The sequence below is a fragment of the Lepidochelys kempii genome, chromosome 19, assembly GCF_965140285.1.
Source record: "Lepidochelys kempii isolate rLepKem1 chromosome 19, rLepKem1.hap1, whole genome shotgun sequence".
Lineage (NCBI taxonomy): Eukaryota > Metazoa > Chordata > Testudines > Cheloniidae > Lepidochelys > Lepidochelys kempii.
In genome coordinates, this window is record NC_136398.1 from 5,497,354 (window position 1) to 5,513,884 (window position 16,531).

A 16,531-nucleotide genomic window follows, 5' to 3' on the forward strand; every position below is an offset into this window, starting at 1 on the left:
TATTTGTATCGACACAAGTAAAGATAACGAGCGGGCCAAACCAGTTTCATGCTTCAGGGCCTATAATGATTGCTGCCAGGGTCAGGAAGGAACCTGCCCTCCCCCTCCCATATACTGCATTGCACCACTAGCCAGATGCATTATGGGACTAGGAGTGGAAAGAGATTGTTTCCCTTTTTTGTTTTCCTCTAAAGCGCAAGGCGTTGGCCGATGTCAGAGGCAGGAAACTAGACGAGACACTGGGCTGATCTGATATGACAGTACCTGTATGCCGATAATTCATGATTCAGCTCCCTTGACTAGACAATAAACCTGGGCCTGTGTCCACATGCCACCTGCCCACAAACAATCTGCATCACCCACTCACTGGGAAAGTGCCAGCCACTGTCCTGGGGGGAGCACAGGCTCACAGGGGGCCAGCCCCACACCGGGCCCAACTGCCCACCTCAAACCCTGCAGGGTATGAAAGGAGAAGCCTCTGGCTGGGATTTAAAAAGCATAGCAGCTTCTCTTGACTTGCCCTAGTGGATTGGGCACTAGCATGGATGTCAGGAGACCCGAGTTCTCCACCTCCCCCCCAGCAGCACAATGGGGCCCTGATCTTGAGGGAGGCTTCTAGGCATGACTGAAATACAAATAATACCCAGCAGGAAGCCTGGAAGAGCAGCTGGGTCCTGTTATCCTAACAGAGGGGGCCTCCCCTCAGCTGGACAAAGACAGATGGGGTTCCCTGGCCATCTCTCTCCTGCAAGCTGAGGCGGACCTGGATTTGACAAGTCCATTTGGTGGGGATGAACTCAGCCTGTACCTGGGGCTTTTGGTTCATTTTCTTTGTCTGGAGTGAGACGGGCACCTTGATAAATCACTTTCTACGCTTTCTCCAGCCCCCTTATTATAGTGTATGAGCACCTCACTCACTCTAATGGATTGAGGCTCACCACACTCCTGTGGGGTACGACAATGATATTCTCTCCAGTCACTGATTGGGAACGGAGTCTAGGGTCCCGCAGGAAGTCTGGCAGAATAAGCAACTGACACTAGTCCCAGTCCAACACTTGAACCACTAGCCCATCCTTCCTTTCTAAATAAATGGCCCCCAAGCCGGGGCCTTTGTTAGGAACCAGGCCCCATGTGTCTGGTCTTTCTTAGAAGTACAGCTTGGTGACATTTTTCAACTCACACATTTTTCTGATCATTTTAAAAAGGGCTTATATATATATATATATATATATATATACACAGTATAAGGGGGATGGGATGAAATCTTTGTGAAAAAAATATTTTCCTTTGAAATATTCTGATTTTTACCCCCAAAATTCAGTTTTTCCATTAAAAAGATGGAAAAAATTTTATAAAAAAAAACCCTGGAAAAACAGGGAAAATCTTTCATTTAAAAAGTTGTCTCTGGAAATACTCACTCTCTATGGACTGGCTCTAATATGAAGTGAGGCCAACTTTCTGTTTTAACTTGGTTACCCAATGTTAGGCTCCTAACTCCAAATGTAGGCACCTAAATAAAAGTGAACTGACTTTCAGAGGTGCCGATCACCCACAAATCCCACGGACATCAATAGGAAGCTAGAGGTTCCTACCTAAAATGAGTAGAGCATTGAGAAATGGGGTATGCTTGCCCTTTAAGGCAAAATGGGGACGTCTCGGGGCCAGGTTACCGTGTTTCAGGCATTCTGGGGCAAGCAGAGGCCAAGGGAACAACAGAGGCAGATGCTGGGAAAGAGAAAATCATCCAGGGATAACAGTTGGCGTCTGGGGGAAAAATGAGGCAACTGTTCCTTTTAGGGCCCAGGACTACGAGCCTTTTAGTGTGGAGTGGGGCAAGGCTTCTCTCTCTCTCTCTCTGTCAATCAGGGCAAACGCTGGGAAGCAGAGCAGTATATAATCTGCCTGTCCTCCTTATGGTGGGGTGAGAATTGCTGGCTAGTCCCTTCTGAGCCAGGAGAATGGAGACAGAGTCCAGACCAACTTGGGCTCCAGCCATGGAGGAACCCTGGAAAGCTGCAGCCCTGCTGAGGTACCCGGGGAAGAAAAGAACCCTTTGTTATGAAGGTTTTTGTTTCAAGTTTTCTTTATTTGAAAGACTTTGCTCCCAGATCAGGCAGAACTGGGCAGAAGTAACCTAATGAGCCAGCTGAGTTGCAGTCTGCTAGTCCTTGCTGCAAGCAGGCAGGTTCACAATCGTTAGCCTTGGTTTTATTGTTGTGGTCTGAACCCCCTGCCCCCTGACACCCCTGAAATTAGTTGGGGAGGAGGCAGTGGGATGGGTAAAGCTGTGGAAGGGGATTTGGAGATTATGGGGGTTTCGTTTAGTTGAATTAGAGCTTCTATGAGCAAACAAACGCAGGAGGACAATCTCTTTCCCAGGCCACCTGTTGCTATTCTGGCATTTGAAACATTTCCAGCCCGGACTGGTAAATTTCATTACCCATAATTATCTCCCTTGAAGTATAGCGGAGGGTTGGTGCCTGTGATGCAAAGATATATATATATATATATATATACACTCAGGGATGTGACACTTATTGATTGGCTAAATCTCCCTTTCTCCACCCAATTACATCCTGGCTAGAGCCTAGTGTCAAAAGGGTCAGAACGCGTTGGCAGGAGGATGCAGGCAGTGAGATGGATGGCAGGGAATAGAATGGATGAGAGGCAGCCAGGAACTGCCATTCCCGACAACTTGATTTCTGTCTAGTGTGTGTTTGGAGATGCACCATGGCTTCTGCCTGGAATGGATCACATTTGTCCTACTAACTTAGGGCCAGGTTTTGCAACCCTTACTCCCATGGGTTCGTACTTATACATGGCGCCCTTGATTCCTGTGAGAATGCACCCATGAGCGAGTGCTAGTCACTATGAGCAATGGGATGCAGGAACTCCTCTATATTCTTTGAGGGCCTATTTCATTTTGTTTTAATCTAAGCAGTTTTTAAGCAGAATTGGGCTAAGAAATGGACAAAACAGACTAAAAGGCTTCGGCCTGAGTTGTGTTGAAGTTTCATAGATTTGTACAGCTCTCAGGGATCATTTATGATCATCTAGTTGGCCCTTCCGCACCACCCAGCCCAGAGAATTTCCCCCCAGTAAATAGGGGAAGAGGAAATCCCTCAATTTCAGCTCAGCAGCTCATCAGGAGGGACTTGAGCTACCCATACTGCCCATATTCAAAACTGGACTTGAGATTTGGACTCTCAAACCCCTGTGGTCAGGGGGCTAGTTTAGGAGCCTGGCTGAGCTGGGGAATTATGAATAAGAGAGAACTCTTTCTCACTCAGGTTGCAAGATCAAACCCAGCCCAGGCTGGGAGAGTAAAAGTTGTGGCTGTCAGACCCTCCCTCTCATCTGAAATGAGTTGCTAGGATCTCAGTCTAGCTCCAAGTATTCCTGTTGCAAAACTCCAGTGGGTCCCTTTCGTGGCAATCTCAGCAGAGGAGGAAAGGATTCAAGAGCTTTGTTTCCTCTCTCAGCCGTAAACAGCCCCAATTTTTTTTTCAGCCTCCTCCTAGGCAAGTCTTGCCCATTCATGATGCCCAACCGGAATCGTACTCTGTTTCTGCCATAGCATTTCTGAGAGAGCGATCGGTGCAGAACACAGGTTCTCCAGCTGTGTGCATCCTGCCAAGCCTGTTTTCCCCTAGCCCCATTACTAGATTTGAGATTTGCCCTGTCAAACAAGCAGAAGGAGGATGGCCCAATGGTTAGAGAACTAGCCTAGGAGTTGGGAGACCTGGGTTTAAGGTCATCCTCTGACAACAGACTCCCTCTACGTAATCTTGGCCAAGTCTCTCAGATAATAGCCTTTCTCTACTGCACAGAGGTGCTGTGGGGATATCTGCATTAAGATTTGTGACATGCTCAGAAAGATTAAAGTTTTTTATTATCAACAGAGCCAGTTATACTATCAGGATGCCAGTAAAGGCATCCACAGCCCTCCCCCCCCGGCCAATTTCTTGCACCCTCGGGGTTTAAAGGAACAACCCCAGCAGCAGGGTGTGGTGTAGAGAACTCGTAGTGCTGGTGAAAGGTGCTGAATCAACACCCCTGGATAGCGACGTCTTCTCTCCAGCCCAGAGCAGGTAAAGCCCAGGCAGCTGGAGTGAAACTGCTCCACAGCCCTCCCCTGCCCAGGAGGTCAGGCCATTCTCCATGGCCCTTGGCTCCTCTGAAGCTGCCAATCAGGGGGCTCAAGATAGAGCCAGGTGTGGCGTGGCTTTCTGATGTGGGTGCTGGACTAAGCCCAAACAGTGGTAGTTTCTAATAGACAGCTCCCTGGATATTAGGGGAGAAAACCACGACAACTGAGCTCCTCTTAATCACACTCAGTCCTGTGACTTTTAGGTTTTCTTGTAAAGGAATTTCGGGCCAGGTTCTCCGCAAAGAGATTTCCCTGCTGGAAGGGCTAGAAGCAAGAGTTTGTAGGGGTGAGGAAGGGAGTGGGGTCTGCCAGGCAGGCAGAGAGATCTATTGCCCCATAGAGATTGTGTGCATGCATGGGAAAGACAGGCCAGGTGCCAACCCAAATCACCTCCACAGTATGATCCTGCTGCCTAGGTTGGTTGTGAGCCTCCCACTGGTGACCTCCTCAGCACGTGGGCCCCACCAACCCAACCCTACAGACACTCTTCCTAGGGAGCAGGGCCTGGCTCCATCAGCCTAAATACCTGTACGGACCTGGACCTAGGTCTCCAGCAGCCCTCCCGGAAGCTCTCTCTATGGTAGAGCCTGCAAACACCTCCGCCTGCCGAACTTGCTGAGCCCTGTGTCACTGAGTCTTGTCCATGGTGCTGAAAGCGACAGTGTGCTCATGGACAACTCGCAGGCCCCTCTGAACTCTCACACCCCGCTCCTGCAGCGGGCAGGCCTATTCTGGACCAGTAGAAACCGGTCCTTTTGAAGGAGCAGGCCTATTGGAAAAGGGCTGGCTCTCTCGGCGCACACCCATGCCCCAGCCTGTTTCCTGACTTTCACCGTCAATTGTGGCTTTTTTCCCACCTTGCAGAGTCCATCTGTGAAGTGGCAGCTGCTATTCAGGAAGGGTGGGGTATGTGCATATCACCAGTTCAGATCTACCCATTTGGAAGGCTCCGTGGTTCAGCGGGCCTTGAGAATTGTCTGCCAAAGTTGCCAGCGCATCCATTCTGCATTCAAGAGACCCATATTTAGGCACACAAAGCCGGTGACTGTGGATGGAATTCACCCCCGAATGAGGGGCCCGCACAAGGTCTCTGCGCCATTTCAGTCCCCCCTCAAAATAGGGCTTGTGGGGGGGGGGGGGGAGGCAGGAGTTTAAGTGGTGTTGATGCTGCATGTTGGCTCTTTGCTCTGTGGGTGGAGCACAGATGCACTGACAAATTTTTCAGTTTAGAACATTGGTGAAAAATTGAGCTCCTATTTGTTTTGGGAATGGGGGCTGCCTTTAGAGTCAGTTGCTTCCAGACCATTTGTTTTGTTGCATGGATTAGACTGTCTCTCACTCAGTCCTAGGGGACCTGAGAAGGTATGGAGTCTGTTGTCTCTGGGTGGAGTTTTGCCCAGCTTTGTTTTTTGGATGCTCTTTGCTTAGCTTTCTAGGGTAATGATAACCCTTCAGAAACATCTCAGAAGTGCAAGTCTTGCCGGCTCAAAATTAACTCCTTCTCCCTATATAACACACTTTACTGAACCATGAAATGCCAACAAGAACCAAAATTAAAAAGCAATAACTCAGAGAAAATGCCGGGGCTAAGATGGGCTCACCAGCTTCTTTTAAAGATCTATGTCAAGCACTTAAAAATTCCCGTAGCCACAATATTTGACTAGTTCTTTCTCTGAATTAGCATCTTCCTCCCACTAGCACCTTTTATATGAAGGTTTCATGGAGAAACAACTACAACTAGATGCAGAGAGCCAGATCCCGAGCAATTTACTGCTTATGCTGGCAATGCTCCCACTGACTTCTACAGGGTTGTCCCACCCTCAGAGGGCAAAAATCTCAGGATTTGGCCCAAAATTTATCTGAGTCGTTTGGTCAAGGGGTTCCAATCTGCAGCATAAACTCTACCCCAGCTCCTAATGCTCCATAGCAATTTCATAGGCAATTTGCCTCTGCACGGGAATTTTAGAGCCCTTTGCAGAAAAGCCACCTTTCAACAGAAATGCAGTTTTAATTATGGGGCACAAAACTCTTCAGAACTAACGTGAGTAGAGCTCTTTGGACTAGGAGTTGTCTTTTACTCTGTCTGTACAGTGCCTAGACCAGTAGTTCTCAAGCAGGGGTACACGTACCCCTGGGGTTATACAGAGGTCTTCCATGGGCTACGTCGACTCCTCTAGATATTTGCCAAGTTTTACATCAGGCTACATTAAAAAGCACTAGTGAAGTCACCACAAACTAGAATTTCATACAGACCATGACTTGTTTATACTGCTCTACACACGATACACTGACATGCAAGTACAATATTTACATTCCAATTGATATATTTTATAATTATACCGTAAAAATGAGACCTGTTTCAGTAATAGTGCAGCTGTGACTCTTTTGTATTTTTATGTCTGATTTTCATAGAATACCAGGGTTGGAAGGGACCTCAGGAGGTCATCTAGTCCAACCCCCTGCTCAAAGCAGGACCGATCCCCAATTAAATCATCCCAGCCAGGGCTTGGTCAAGCCTGACCTTAAAAACTTCTAAGGAAGGAGATTCTACCACCTCCCTAGGTAACGCATTCCAGAGCTTCACCACCCTCCTAGTGAAAAAGTTTTTCCTAATATCCAACCTAAATCTCCCCCACTGCAACTTGCGACCATTAGTCCTTGTCCTGTCATCCGCTACCATTGAGAATAGTCTAGATCCATCCTCTTTGAAACCACCTTTCAGGTAGTTGAAAGCAGCTATCAAATCTCCCCTCATTCTTCTCTTTTGTAAGCAAGTAGTTTTGAAGTGAGGTGAAACTTGAGGGTACACAAGACAAATCAGACTCCCGAAACGGGTACAGTCATCTGGAAAGGTTGAGAGCCATTGGCCAAGAGCATTGGAGCCCTGATCCCATTTAGATGACATAACCTGGTCTGCACCTTCCCTGGCCCTTTACCAAAATCGCTAGATCAATGCCACGACTAGTGTGGATACAATGTGCTGTTATAAAGATGCCTTATACTGGTACGTTTAGGGGAATAGCCTATACCAGTAGAAGGCGCCTCTATGCCCACACAGCTATGTTCATACTGCAGGGAGCTACTGCTTTAGCTATGCCAAGATAGTTAAAGTGGTACAACTTGTGTGTAACCATAACCCTAAGCCTCCAACAATCCCCAGCTTGGTTTTAATACCAAGAAAGGTCAGAGTTCCAGACTTTCCTGACTCTGGATCTGTCTACATTACCATGTGGTTTAAAAACCAGTGACCTGCATGTAGTCTCCATCCAGCGTCCCACAGCTGGAAGGAGAGGTGGTTTGGGCAGATTTATCATGATCTTTAATGCGAGTGGGAAGTTTCATTTCTTTCCCAGTGTAGGTTCTGGAAGGGTTTGAGGGAAATGCCCCTAGCTTCTTCCATCCAATCCATTCTTCTTCCCTTTCATTTCAAGCTCACTTGCAAAAGACCAAGGAGACAGAGCTACTAATGATGATGCTGAGGGGGTGTCAAACTTTCAAAAGAGCCTAATGGTCTGATTTCTCAAAGGTGTTTAGGCACCTAAATTGTTCTCCATAGGAGTTGGGTGCCTAAATACCTTGGAGGATTGGGACCATAGGTCCCATTTTCAAAAGTGACTTTGGCATTCAGGAACTTAAATTTCTGTGAAAGTCAATGTAACGTAGGCTCCTAAATCACTTTGGGGAAGGCTTTTCAATGACACAAAGGGCAGTTAGACACCTCATGCTACCGAAAATCAATGGGAGTTTCGTGCCCCACCTCCTTCTGTGACCTGGGACATCTTCCCCTTAGACACGCTCTTTGAAAATTTTACCCACAGTCTCATGCAATGGGATTAGAGCAGAAGGGACGAGGGGCCTGATCCAAAATACCCTGAAGTACATGGAAAGATTTCCATTTGTTTCAACGGGGTTTAGATCACACTCTAAGATGCTGGACCTAGAACGTATCCAGAACCCTCAGTTCCCATCATGCATCTCTCAGCCCTTTGCAAGGACAGGTGTGAAAGCCACAGCTGTTTGGGCCAGCGGTAACCAAGAGGAAATGGTGAGTTGGGTCCATTCTCCTGCATCACCCCCATGGATACAGTGATCGAGGTCAGAGGGGACAGAACCGAGCAGGTTCTGCAGTTGAGCACTATTCTGGCAGAGGGAGGGAAGGGCAGCTGGCTTGGGCATGTGCCAGCCATAATGACAGCTTAGTTTGCATGCCCTGTGCCAGCAGCTGATCCCGAGCTGGGTGTGAGCGACGGGACTGTGCCCAGTGCAGCGTTGCAGCCAAGGATACACAGGGCGCTGGGCAGGAAGCGAGGGATCTCCCGACGCATCCCCTCCAGCGAGCACAAATATCCCGCTCTTACCAGGCTGGTTGAGTTGCAGGGTGCTCTTGCTCCACTGGGACAGCCCCACGATAGCCACCATCTTGGCCCCGAGGCTAGAGCGCCTCTTCTTGTTGGAGGTGATGCTGGCCGAGTCCGGGTTGCCCCTGTTGCTCTTCTCGACGTTGTACATCTCGCCGCTGATGCTGGAGCTGCGGACCACATTTTTAGCCGAGGAGGAACTAGTCTCCCCGTTAAACATGGTCAGCTAGTCGCTCTCTGTCTTGGGGGGGCTGCTGGGCGGGGTCAGCTGCAGGGAGAGGAAAAGGAGACAAAGGGGAAAGTCTGTTATGCGCTCTCCACTCACGCAGCAGCCTGGTCCTTCCGAGTACTGGGGAAGGGAGGCTGCAGCCCGGGGGCATCCCCCTGCCCCCGATCTGTTTGGCGGAAAGACACCTGACTGTGCAAAGGAAAACCAGGGGCGTCCGCTCCGATCCAGAGAGTGACATCAGCATGACACAGCTCGGAAGGGAGCGGGATGTGCAAAAAATCTACCTGGTGCAGCCCCATTTCACAGGAAACTCTTCCGGGGCCTTGTGGCACAGAACTTGCAACAGGCATCGCCGCGGTGCTATTTTAGGGTTCCAGCCAAGACCAGGCCCCACCGTAGTGCCTCTGAGAGACAGTCCCTGCCCCAGAGAGCTCGGTCTGAACAGACAAGTAACGGGGATGGCTTTCCCTGGCCCACAGCTGCAGAGCTGAGGCACAGAGATGAAGTGACTGGCCCGTGGCCACACAGTGTGTCTGTGGCAGAGCAGGGAATTGAACCCAGGTCTGAGCCCCAGCCCTGAGCCTTCACCACATGACCAGCCTTCCTCTCTGGGAAAGTCAGGCTCCCAAACGCCAAGTGTCCCAGGCCAATTATCTTGTGACGCTGGGTCTAGGTCAGAGTAGCCCATGTCAAGGCCTCCAGAGCAGCCATGCAGGGGCGGCAAGAGTCCAGTGGGTAGCGTGGAAAGGGAAGCGTTATGGCCTCCCAGCACATCCTAGCCCTGGGAGCAGGAACCACCGCAAACACAAGGGTGGAGCCCCTGCAGCCTTTGCCCCCAGCATAGGGGCTGCAGCTGCTAGTCCAGCTCATAGGCTCAAGAAACAGAGCTGGAGCTGAGGTGTGGCCCAGCATTTTGGGCAGTGGGGGAAGTGGGCCAGGATTTGGGATTTTTTGCCTCTTAACTTCCCTACAGCTGCCTCCCAACAGGCTCTGGCTTCGGTTTAAGGGCACAGTGTGAATCCGTCCCCCCCCAACTTCTCCAGCTCAGGGCATTATGTTGCCATCACCTTCAGTGTCGCGGATGTGGGGAGGGAAGCCTGGTACTGGCTGGAGGAGCCTGCACGGGGCTAGCGGGGATGAGCAAGGGACTGTGTGCGTGTGAGAGCTTGTTCAGACGCAGCGGCTTTGCAACAGAAATTGTCAGGGGAGAATGAAAACCTGCAATATGGGGAAGTGGCTTTCGCAGGCGCTTTCTGCAACTTCAGTGAGAACAGCCAGCCCCACGCCAAAAACACCTTGGCTTGTTACCAGGCTGGGCCCCCGCACGCCAGGGGGATGAAGCTGGGGCACAGGCCAAGGTTCAGGGTGGCTGTAAACAAGAAATCCCCAGGCTCAGAGAATTTACCTCCGTGCAGCCTCTATATTTATGTCTTTTGAGCAAGAAGCAAAACCAAGGCCCTGACAACTAGCCATCACTAATGGTCTCTTGTAATCCTCCTGACCCCACAGATTCTGCTGTTAACCCAGTGTCCTGGCCAAATTGCATCCTGCTTCATGTCCGCAACACCTCCCCCGCCAAAAAAAAAGGGGGGGGGGTACAGTTACTGTGCACTGATAAACCAGTCGCCTTGTTCCACATCAGAATGAAAAAACGAGGAGCAATGGTCTCAAGTTGCAGAGGGGGAGGTCTAGGTTGGGTATTAGGAAAAAGTTTTTCACTAGGAGGGTGGTGAAGCACTGGAATGGGTTCCCTAGGGAGGTGGTAGAATCTCCCTTCCTTAGAGGTTTTTAAGGCCAGTGTTGACAAAGCCCTGGCTGGGATGATTTAGTTGGGGATTGGCCCTGCTTTGAGCAGGGGCTTGGACTAGATGACCTCCTGAGGTCCCTTCCAGCCCTGATAGTCTATGGTAAGTAGCTACATTTCAGTAGGACAGGAGGCAACTCGTGTGTGTGCATTTGTGGAAAGCATGTTGGTTTTGCTAACAGGTTTTTTAGGGAGGTGGGGAGTTCTGGTCTGACAACGGTATTTACAGGGAGCCACGACTGACTGAAGTGTGCTGTGAAGCCTTGTGCACAAGTCCCCACCCCTGGGTCTTTGCTCCTGGCTTAACACAAATGGGCAAAGGCAGGTGTGACCTGCTGCTGCTGTGTGTTCATGGAGAGCTGATGGGGAAACACCACTTCCTTTCCCCTTAACCTCTGCTGCCCAGGGCGCACTGATCACAGCAACCCATCCGGGCTGCACCAGCTTCCTTTGTGCACTTCTATAGCAGGCCGCATCTCACAGCCTGGAAGTTCCAGACCCGTCTTTCTGAGCCCTCTTCAGGGCCGTGTAGGCGGACAGAATTCAGTAATCAGGGAGGCTCATGAGGCAGGGTGGCTTAGAAATGTGAGCCTTTCAACTCTGGAGACTTGGGCACCACTCCACTGCCTTGCATCACAGGGGAAACGAGCGCTGTTGTCTTGGTCTAGCCCCTGGAGGGCTGCCCAAAGCACACGACTGCAGGAATTAATACTTGGGGGCGGTCCGGGGGCTGGAATAGCAAAAAGTGCCCCAGCAGAGTGAGGGGCATGGCCGGGGAGGAGCCCAGTACTGGAAGAGCAGATGGGCTACAAGTCAGGCATGAGGTGTGTGTGGGGGGGTGGGGGGAGCTGGAACAGCAGGGAGCTATAGGTCAGGACGTCAGTGGACCTTGAGGGGGTGGGGGAGAGGAAGGTACCACAGACCTTCCTGGATAACTGCTGCCTTTAGCCAATTCCTCACCTTCATAAGTACCACCATTCTCCAAATTCGCCCCCAGAGGTCAGAGAAGAAGGAGGTAGGCAATGGCAGAAGCTGGCTGTAATTATCAAGACCAGACCAGCACACACAAAATAATGACCGCCCCAACCCTCCTAATACATAAAGAAACACCAATTACTGCTTGAAAATGCAATCATCTCACTTGACTAAAAATCCCCTCTGCGTGTACTGCTCTGTGCTTTAATATTTCTGTGACCAATGCCATCTACCAGACACCGTTAAATTTAATCCACGCTGGGCTGATGAGCTAAGCCAGCCCTAGTGTTCAAACCAGCTAACAGCTTTCAGTGGCTGAGCTAGGCAAAGTCATGGGGGGCGGGGGGAGCAGAATAATATGAGTATATGTGCATGACAGCTTTAACGGAGGCCCTGATCCTGCAGTTGGATCCCCACAAGCAGATCCTGCAGGGTCCCAGTGAAATCACCAGGAATAACATGAGTTCAGGAGCCAGCCTGTGCAGATCCGATTGCAGGATTGGGGCCCAGGGTTTTGGTGCAGTTTGTGTTAGGACCCACCGGTTTCAGCGGCTCATAACTTTCTGAGAATTAAAAATTACTCTCCGGGCTGTAACTTTCCATGTTGGAACTTAGCCCAAAAGGGAATCTTATTGAAGTTTGAGGAAAATCCTTCTGGCCATTTCTGAGCTGTCCCTGGGGTGTATGATGATGGAGGGGGACTGGATTACAGTTATCCAAAGACTCTCTTCGCTTCATGGAAGACAGGAAGGATGGTTTTGTGCTTAAGGCACTAGACTGGAACTCAGGAGACCTGAGTTAAACTGCTGGCTCTGCCACAGATTCCCTGTGTGACCACGGGTGAGTCATTTAATCTCTTTGGGTCCCGTTTTCCCCATCTGTACATCAGAGACAATAAGTAAAATTTTCAAAAGCACCTAAGTGACTTAAGAGTCTAAATGCCATAGACTTTAACTAAAACTTTGGCTCCTAAATCACTTTTGAAAGTGGAACTTAGGCAGAATTATTGGGTAAAGCTTTCAAAAGCACCTTTCTCCCATCACTTGTCTGTCTGGTCTGCATGGACTGTAAGCTCTTTGGGGCTTTGTGTGTACTGTGCCTAGCACAGGGGAGCTTTGGTCTCAGGTGGGGCTTCAGGCTGCTACTGTGACATTCATGACTCATGAATTGCTCAAATCCTAGGTTTCAGAGTAACAGCCATGTTAGTCTGTATTCGCAAAAAGAAAAGGAGGACTTGTGGCACCTTAGAGACTAACCAATTTATTTGAGCATGAGCTTTCGTGAGCTACAGCTCACTTCATCCGATGAAGTCTCTAAGGTGCCACAAGTACTCCTTTTCTTTTTGCTCAAATCCTAATAACTTGAAATGTTGCATACAGCCAGACTTCAAAGAAAAAACCTAATTACACAGTGGTAATTGATTAAATGGGTCTTTGCACAGGTGCAGTGAACATCTTTGCTGTTTTAATTAACTTTTGGGGCTGCAATCGCAAAGATGCGCACGCATACACAAGGAGAATGGCATATTTTGGGCCAAATGCTGCTGTTCTTTACACTGGAGAAATGACGCCTTCCTCCCCCCGATTGTAATAGGATCAGGATCTTGGCCACGGTGTTTCTAGAAAATCACTAACTTAATGCTGAGCTGAGAACACTTAGGGGATACGGTGTTGCTAATGCAGCAAACTAAGAGAGGACGGCAGGGTTGGTCCCTGAGCTTGGAGCTTTGCATTGCACGCCGGCACAGGTCTTGTCACCTCCCTCTGAGTGGTCTCAGATGTCTTCAGTCTTGCAGCCCAGTTTCCCATTGGAGGAGAAATCAGTGCGTCTGGGTGTATTTGTAGTGAAACTTGTTTATTCACCCTATATGCACCAGTCCTTGGACAGAGATGGTCACAAACTGCATGCAGGCAACTCCTTCACCCACCAGTCTCAGCCCAATACCAATATCTAGTTCCCAGGGAACAACTCTGCCCCAAAGACTCAACTCCAGTGAGACAGATAAGGGCAGAGAGCAAACTCCTGCCTTGCTGCTTGCAAGTGCTCCCCCAAAGAGAAAATCCATCAAAAAACTAACCACATAGCATGTCTGCCAAGACTGAGCAGTGCTCACACCTCTGCAAACAGAACTTGTAAGACAATGCTACAGTGCCACCTGGGGATTCCCGCCACAATATTTGAAGGGAGCGAGTGAGAGGTCAAGAATCCACAAAGTGGTGCTACTTAGGAATGTGACGTTCTGGTTGCAAGCCCAGGCCCAAACCTGTCCCGTTCACACCCATGGACCTACGCCTTGAGTTGGAGCAGACAGATCAGGTTGGTGGTTATTTGAGTTCATGTGGCAGATACTTAATTTCTCTCTTGAGGGTGAAATTCACCCCCGCGCAGAGGACTAGGCACTTGGCCCCAGCACCTATTCTGAGCCCTTAAAATAGACTTATATGGTGCGTAGGCCTTGTTCTTGCCCTTCTGCACACAGGTGCATTTCACCCCAAACTCACTTTCCCATTGGTGAAAGGCGCCACACAAACAGCCCTGGAGCCTAATGTCCTCGTTCTCTCCAGAACGTGCATGACATGGGCAGCTACTTCCCCTTCCCAGCCCACACATTGTCTACTATTTTGGAAGATTTGCCCCTAAGGGGCAAAGAGGAGCTCCTTGTTTCTAAAGCTCACTCCTTCCTGGGCCTCTCTGCTAACCCTACCCGGGGTGGAGGGGTGGTTTTTGTGGTGAGATCTCATTTCCCATAGATTCGTCCACATTAGGAGGTTGTGGAATTTGGTCACCCCCAATAGGATGGGGGACTCTATCTTGGGAAGCAGTGACTCTGGAAAAAGACTTCAAGATCGTAGTGGATAATCAGCTGAACGTGAGTTCCTGCGGTAACCTTGTACCCAAAAGGGCTAATCCAATCCTTGCATGTATAAACAGGAATACTAAGTAGGAGTAGAGAGGTTCTATTACCTCTCTTTTTGGCACTGGTGCGACGGCTACTGGAGTACTGTGTTCAGAGCTGGTGTCCCTACTTCAAGAAGGATGTTGAAAAGTTGGAGAAAGTCCAGAAAAGAGTCACAAGAATAATTACAGGATGGGAAGACGTGACTTCTCGTGAGAGATTCAAGGCACTCCATCTATTTAGTTTATCAAAGAGAAAGTTAAGGCATGACTTGGATCATAGTGTACCGGTACGTCTATGGAGAACCAACATTTGTTGCGGGTTGGGTGGGTGGGTGGGTGGAGGGGGTGTCTTTAATCTGGCAGCCAAAGGTATAACAAGATCCAACGGCTGCAAGTTGAAGCCAAATTAGGTGCACATTTTTGACACAGGTAGTTAACTACTAGGACAATTTACCATGAGCTGTGTTGGGTTCTCAATCACTGGCCATTTTTACATCCACATCAGACGTATTTCTAAAATCTGCTTTAGTTCAAACAGGAGTTAATCCTACGGTCTGTGCTATACAGGAGGTCAGATGAGATTATCACAGTGGTCCCCCTTCTGGCTTAATACTCCTATGAATCTCATCTGAAATAGCTCCTTATCTTACAGTTTACTAATCCCTTAAACCATCCAGCCTCCCTCAGAGGCTTAGAAAGGTAGGGTCAGTATCTTACAGATAAGGAAACTGAGGCACAGATTGGGGCAGTGATATGACCACAATGATGCAGTGAAGATGGTGGCAGAACTGGGAAGAAAACCCAGGTCCCCTAATTCCCAGCTCAACACCCTATCCCCAATGCCATGCTGCCTTCAGCCCATTCCTAGCCTGGCTTTCCATTCACAGAGCTGTGGGGTTTGAGGAAGGTATGAAATGGCGGCCAGATATCCTAATGGATATTTCTCTTCCGCCCCATGAATATTTAAACTCCGAGGGGATGGAAGCATCCATCTTCCAGGGAAAGGTAAATTATTAACTCCCTGCCAAGTGAAGCCACTTTATAATAATAGAGAGAGGCAGCGTCTGGAAAAATGTTTCTCTTTCAAGAGAAGCAGCTGCAAATGGGATAGGATGAAAGCAACTGGGCATGCCGGCGAGCGGAGACATACAGGTGCCCCCAGTACCCAGTCATGCTCTGTCCCAGTTCCACAGACCTACCCAGAGCAGCTGTATTTGTTGTAAGCTGCAGTTTCAGCCACAGTGAGCTGATTTAGTGCCGCCTGCCAGCATTTGATTTTCTCAGCAACTTTATGTTCCTTTGAGAAGCTGATGCTGTCTTTTGCCGAGGAGCAGAACAATGGCTTGGCTTGGCTGGGGCAGTGGTGAACCACTCGGGAATGATGGGAAGTGGGTGTAATGGACCCTACGGACTGATTCACTAGTGCCCTGCACCTTGTGTTGGCATTTATATCCATGGGGGTAAAATGCTACCAAAGCAGCATGCCTGGGTCTTAGACCTGCTTTGTGCTGGTGTGAGTGATGAGACCAGGTGCAGGGCAATGGCGAATCAGCAGTCAGTGAGTTAAGTTGTAATTTCTGTGCCCGGGGCAGGGAAAGGTGTAAATTTAAAGTAACAATCTTGCTTCGACTTACACCCTCTAATTGCTTTATCTCCTACACACTGGGGACCTGCTATTACTCCCAGTTACATGGTCCGTGAATAATATGGACCAGACCCTCAGCAGACCTGTATTGTGGTTGGATTAGATGTTTACTTTTCAGGACAAACTCGGAAGCAAACAAACTACCCTGGACCCCCATCCTCAAGATCCAGGTTCCAAATTATCCAAATTTATTCCAAATTATCCAGGCTCAGAGACTGGGTAAATGGTTCTGTTTTGCACCATCACCCCTCCCCATCTCTGCTACATAACTGAGCATTGCAAGTGAGTTTGCCAAAATGATGCCCACAACCCTCAGTTCGTGTCAGTTGGCCTTGTGCCATTGAAGTAAACTGGCATGGCTGGATTGAAACCAGCGGAGGATCTCGCCCATAATTTCTCACTGTTAGTTACACATCTGGAAGTGCATTGTTTGCAGTGAAGTATATGCTACATCTGGGGTAAAATCCCATAT

The 16,531-nt window shown here is 49.2% G+C and overlaps 1 protein-coding gene across 2 annotated transcripts in view; it reads right to left on the reverse strand.

Annotated features, from left to right (window-relative positions):
• Window positions 1-16,531, reverse strand: part of RIMS3 (regulating synaptic membrane exocytosis 3) — a 45,251-nt gene that overhangs the window by 18,888 nt on the left and 9,832 nt on the right. For both annotated transcript variants that reach the window (XM_073317812.1, XM_073317814.1), the window contains exon 2: window positions 8,509-8,776. In XM_073317812.1, coding sequence (XP_073173913.1) covers window positions 8,509-8,728 — 220 coding nt within the window. In that variant the 5' untranslated portion in view covers window positions 8,729-8,776. The remainder of the gene's footprint in view (window positions 1-8,508; window positions 8,777-16,531) is intronic.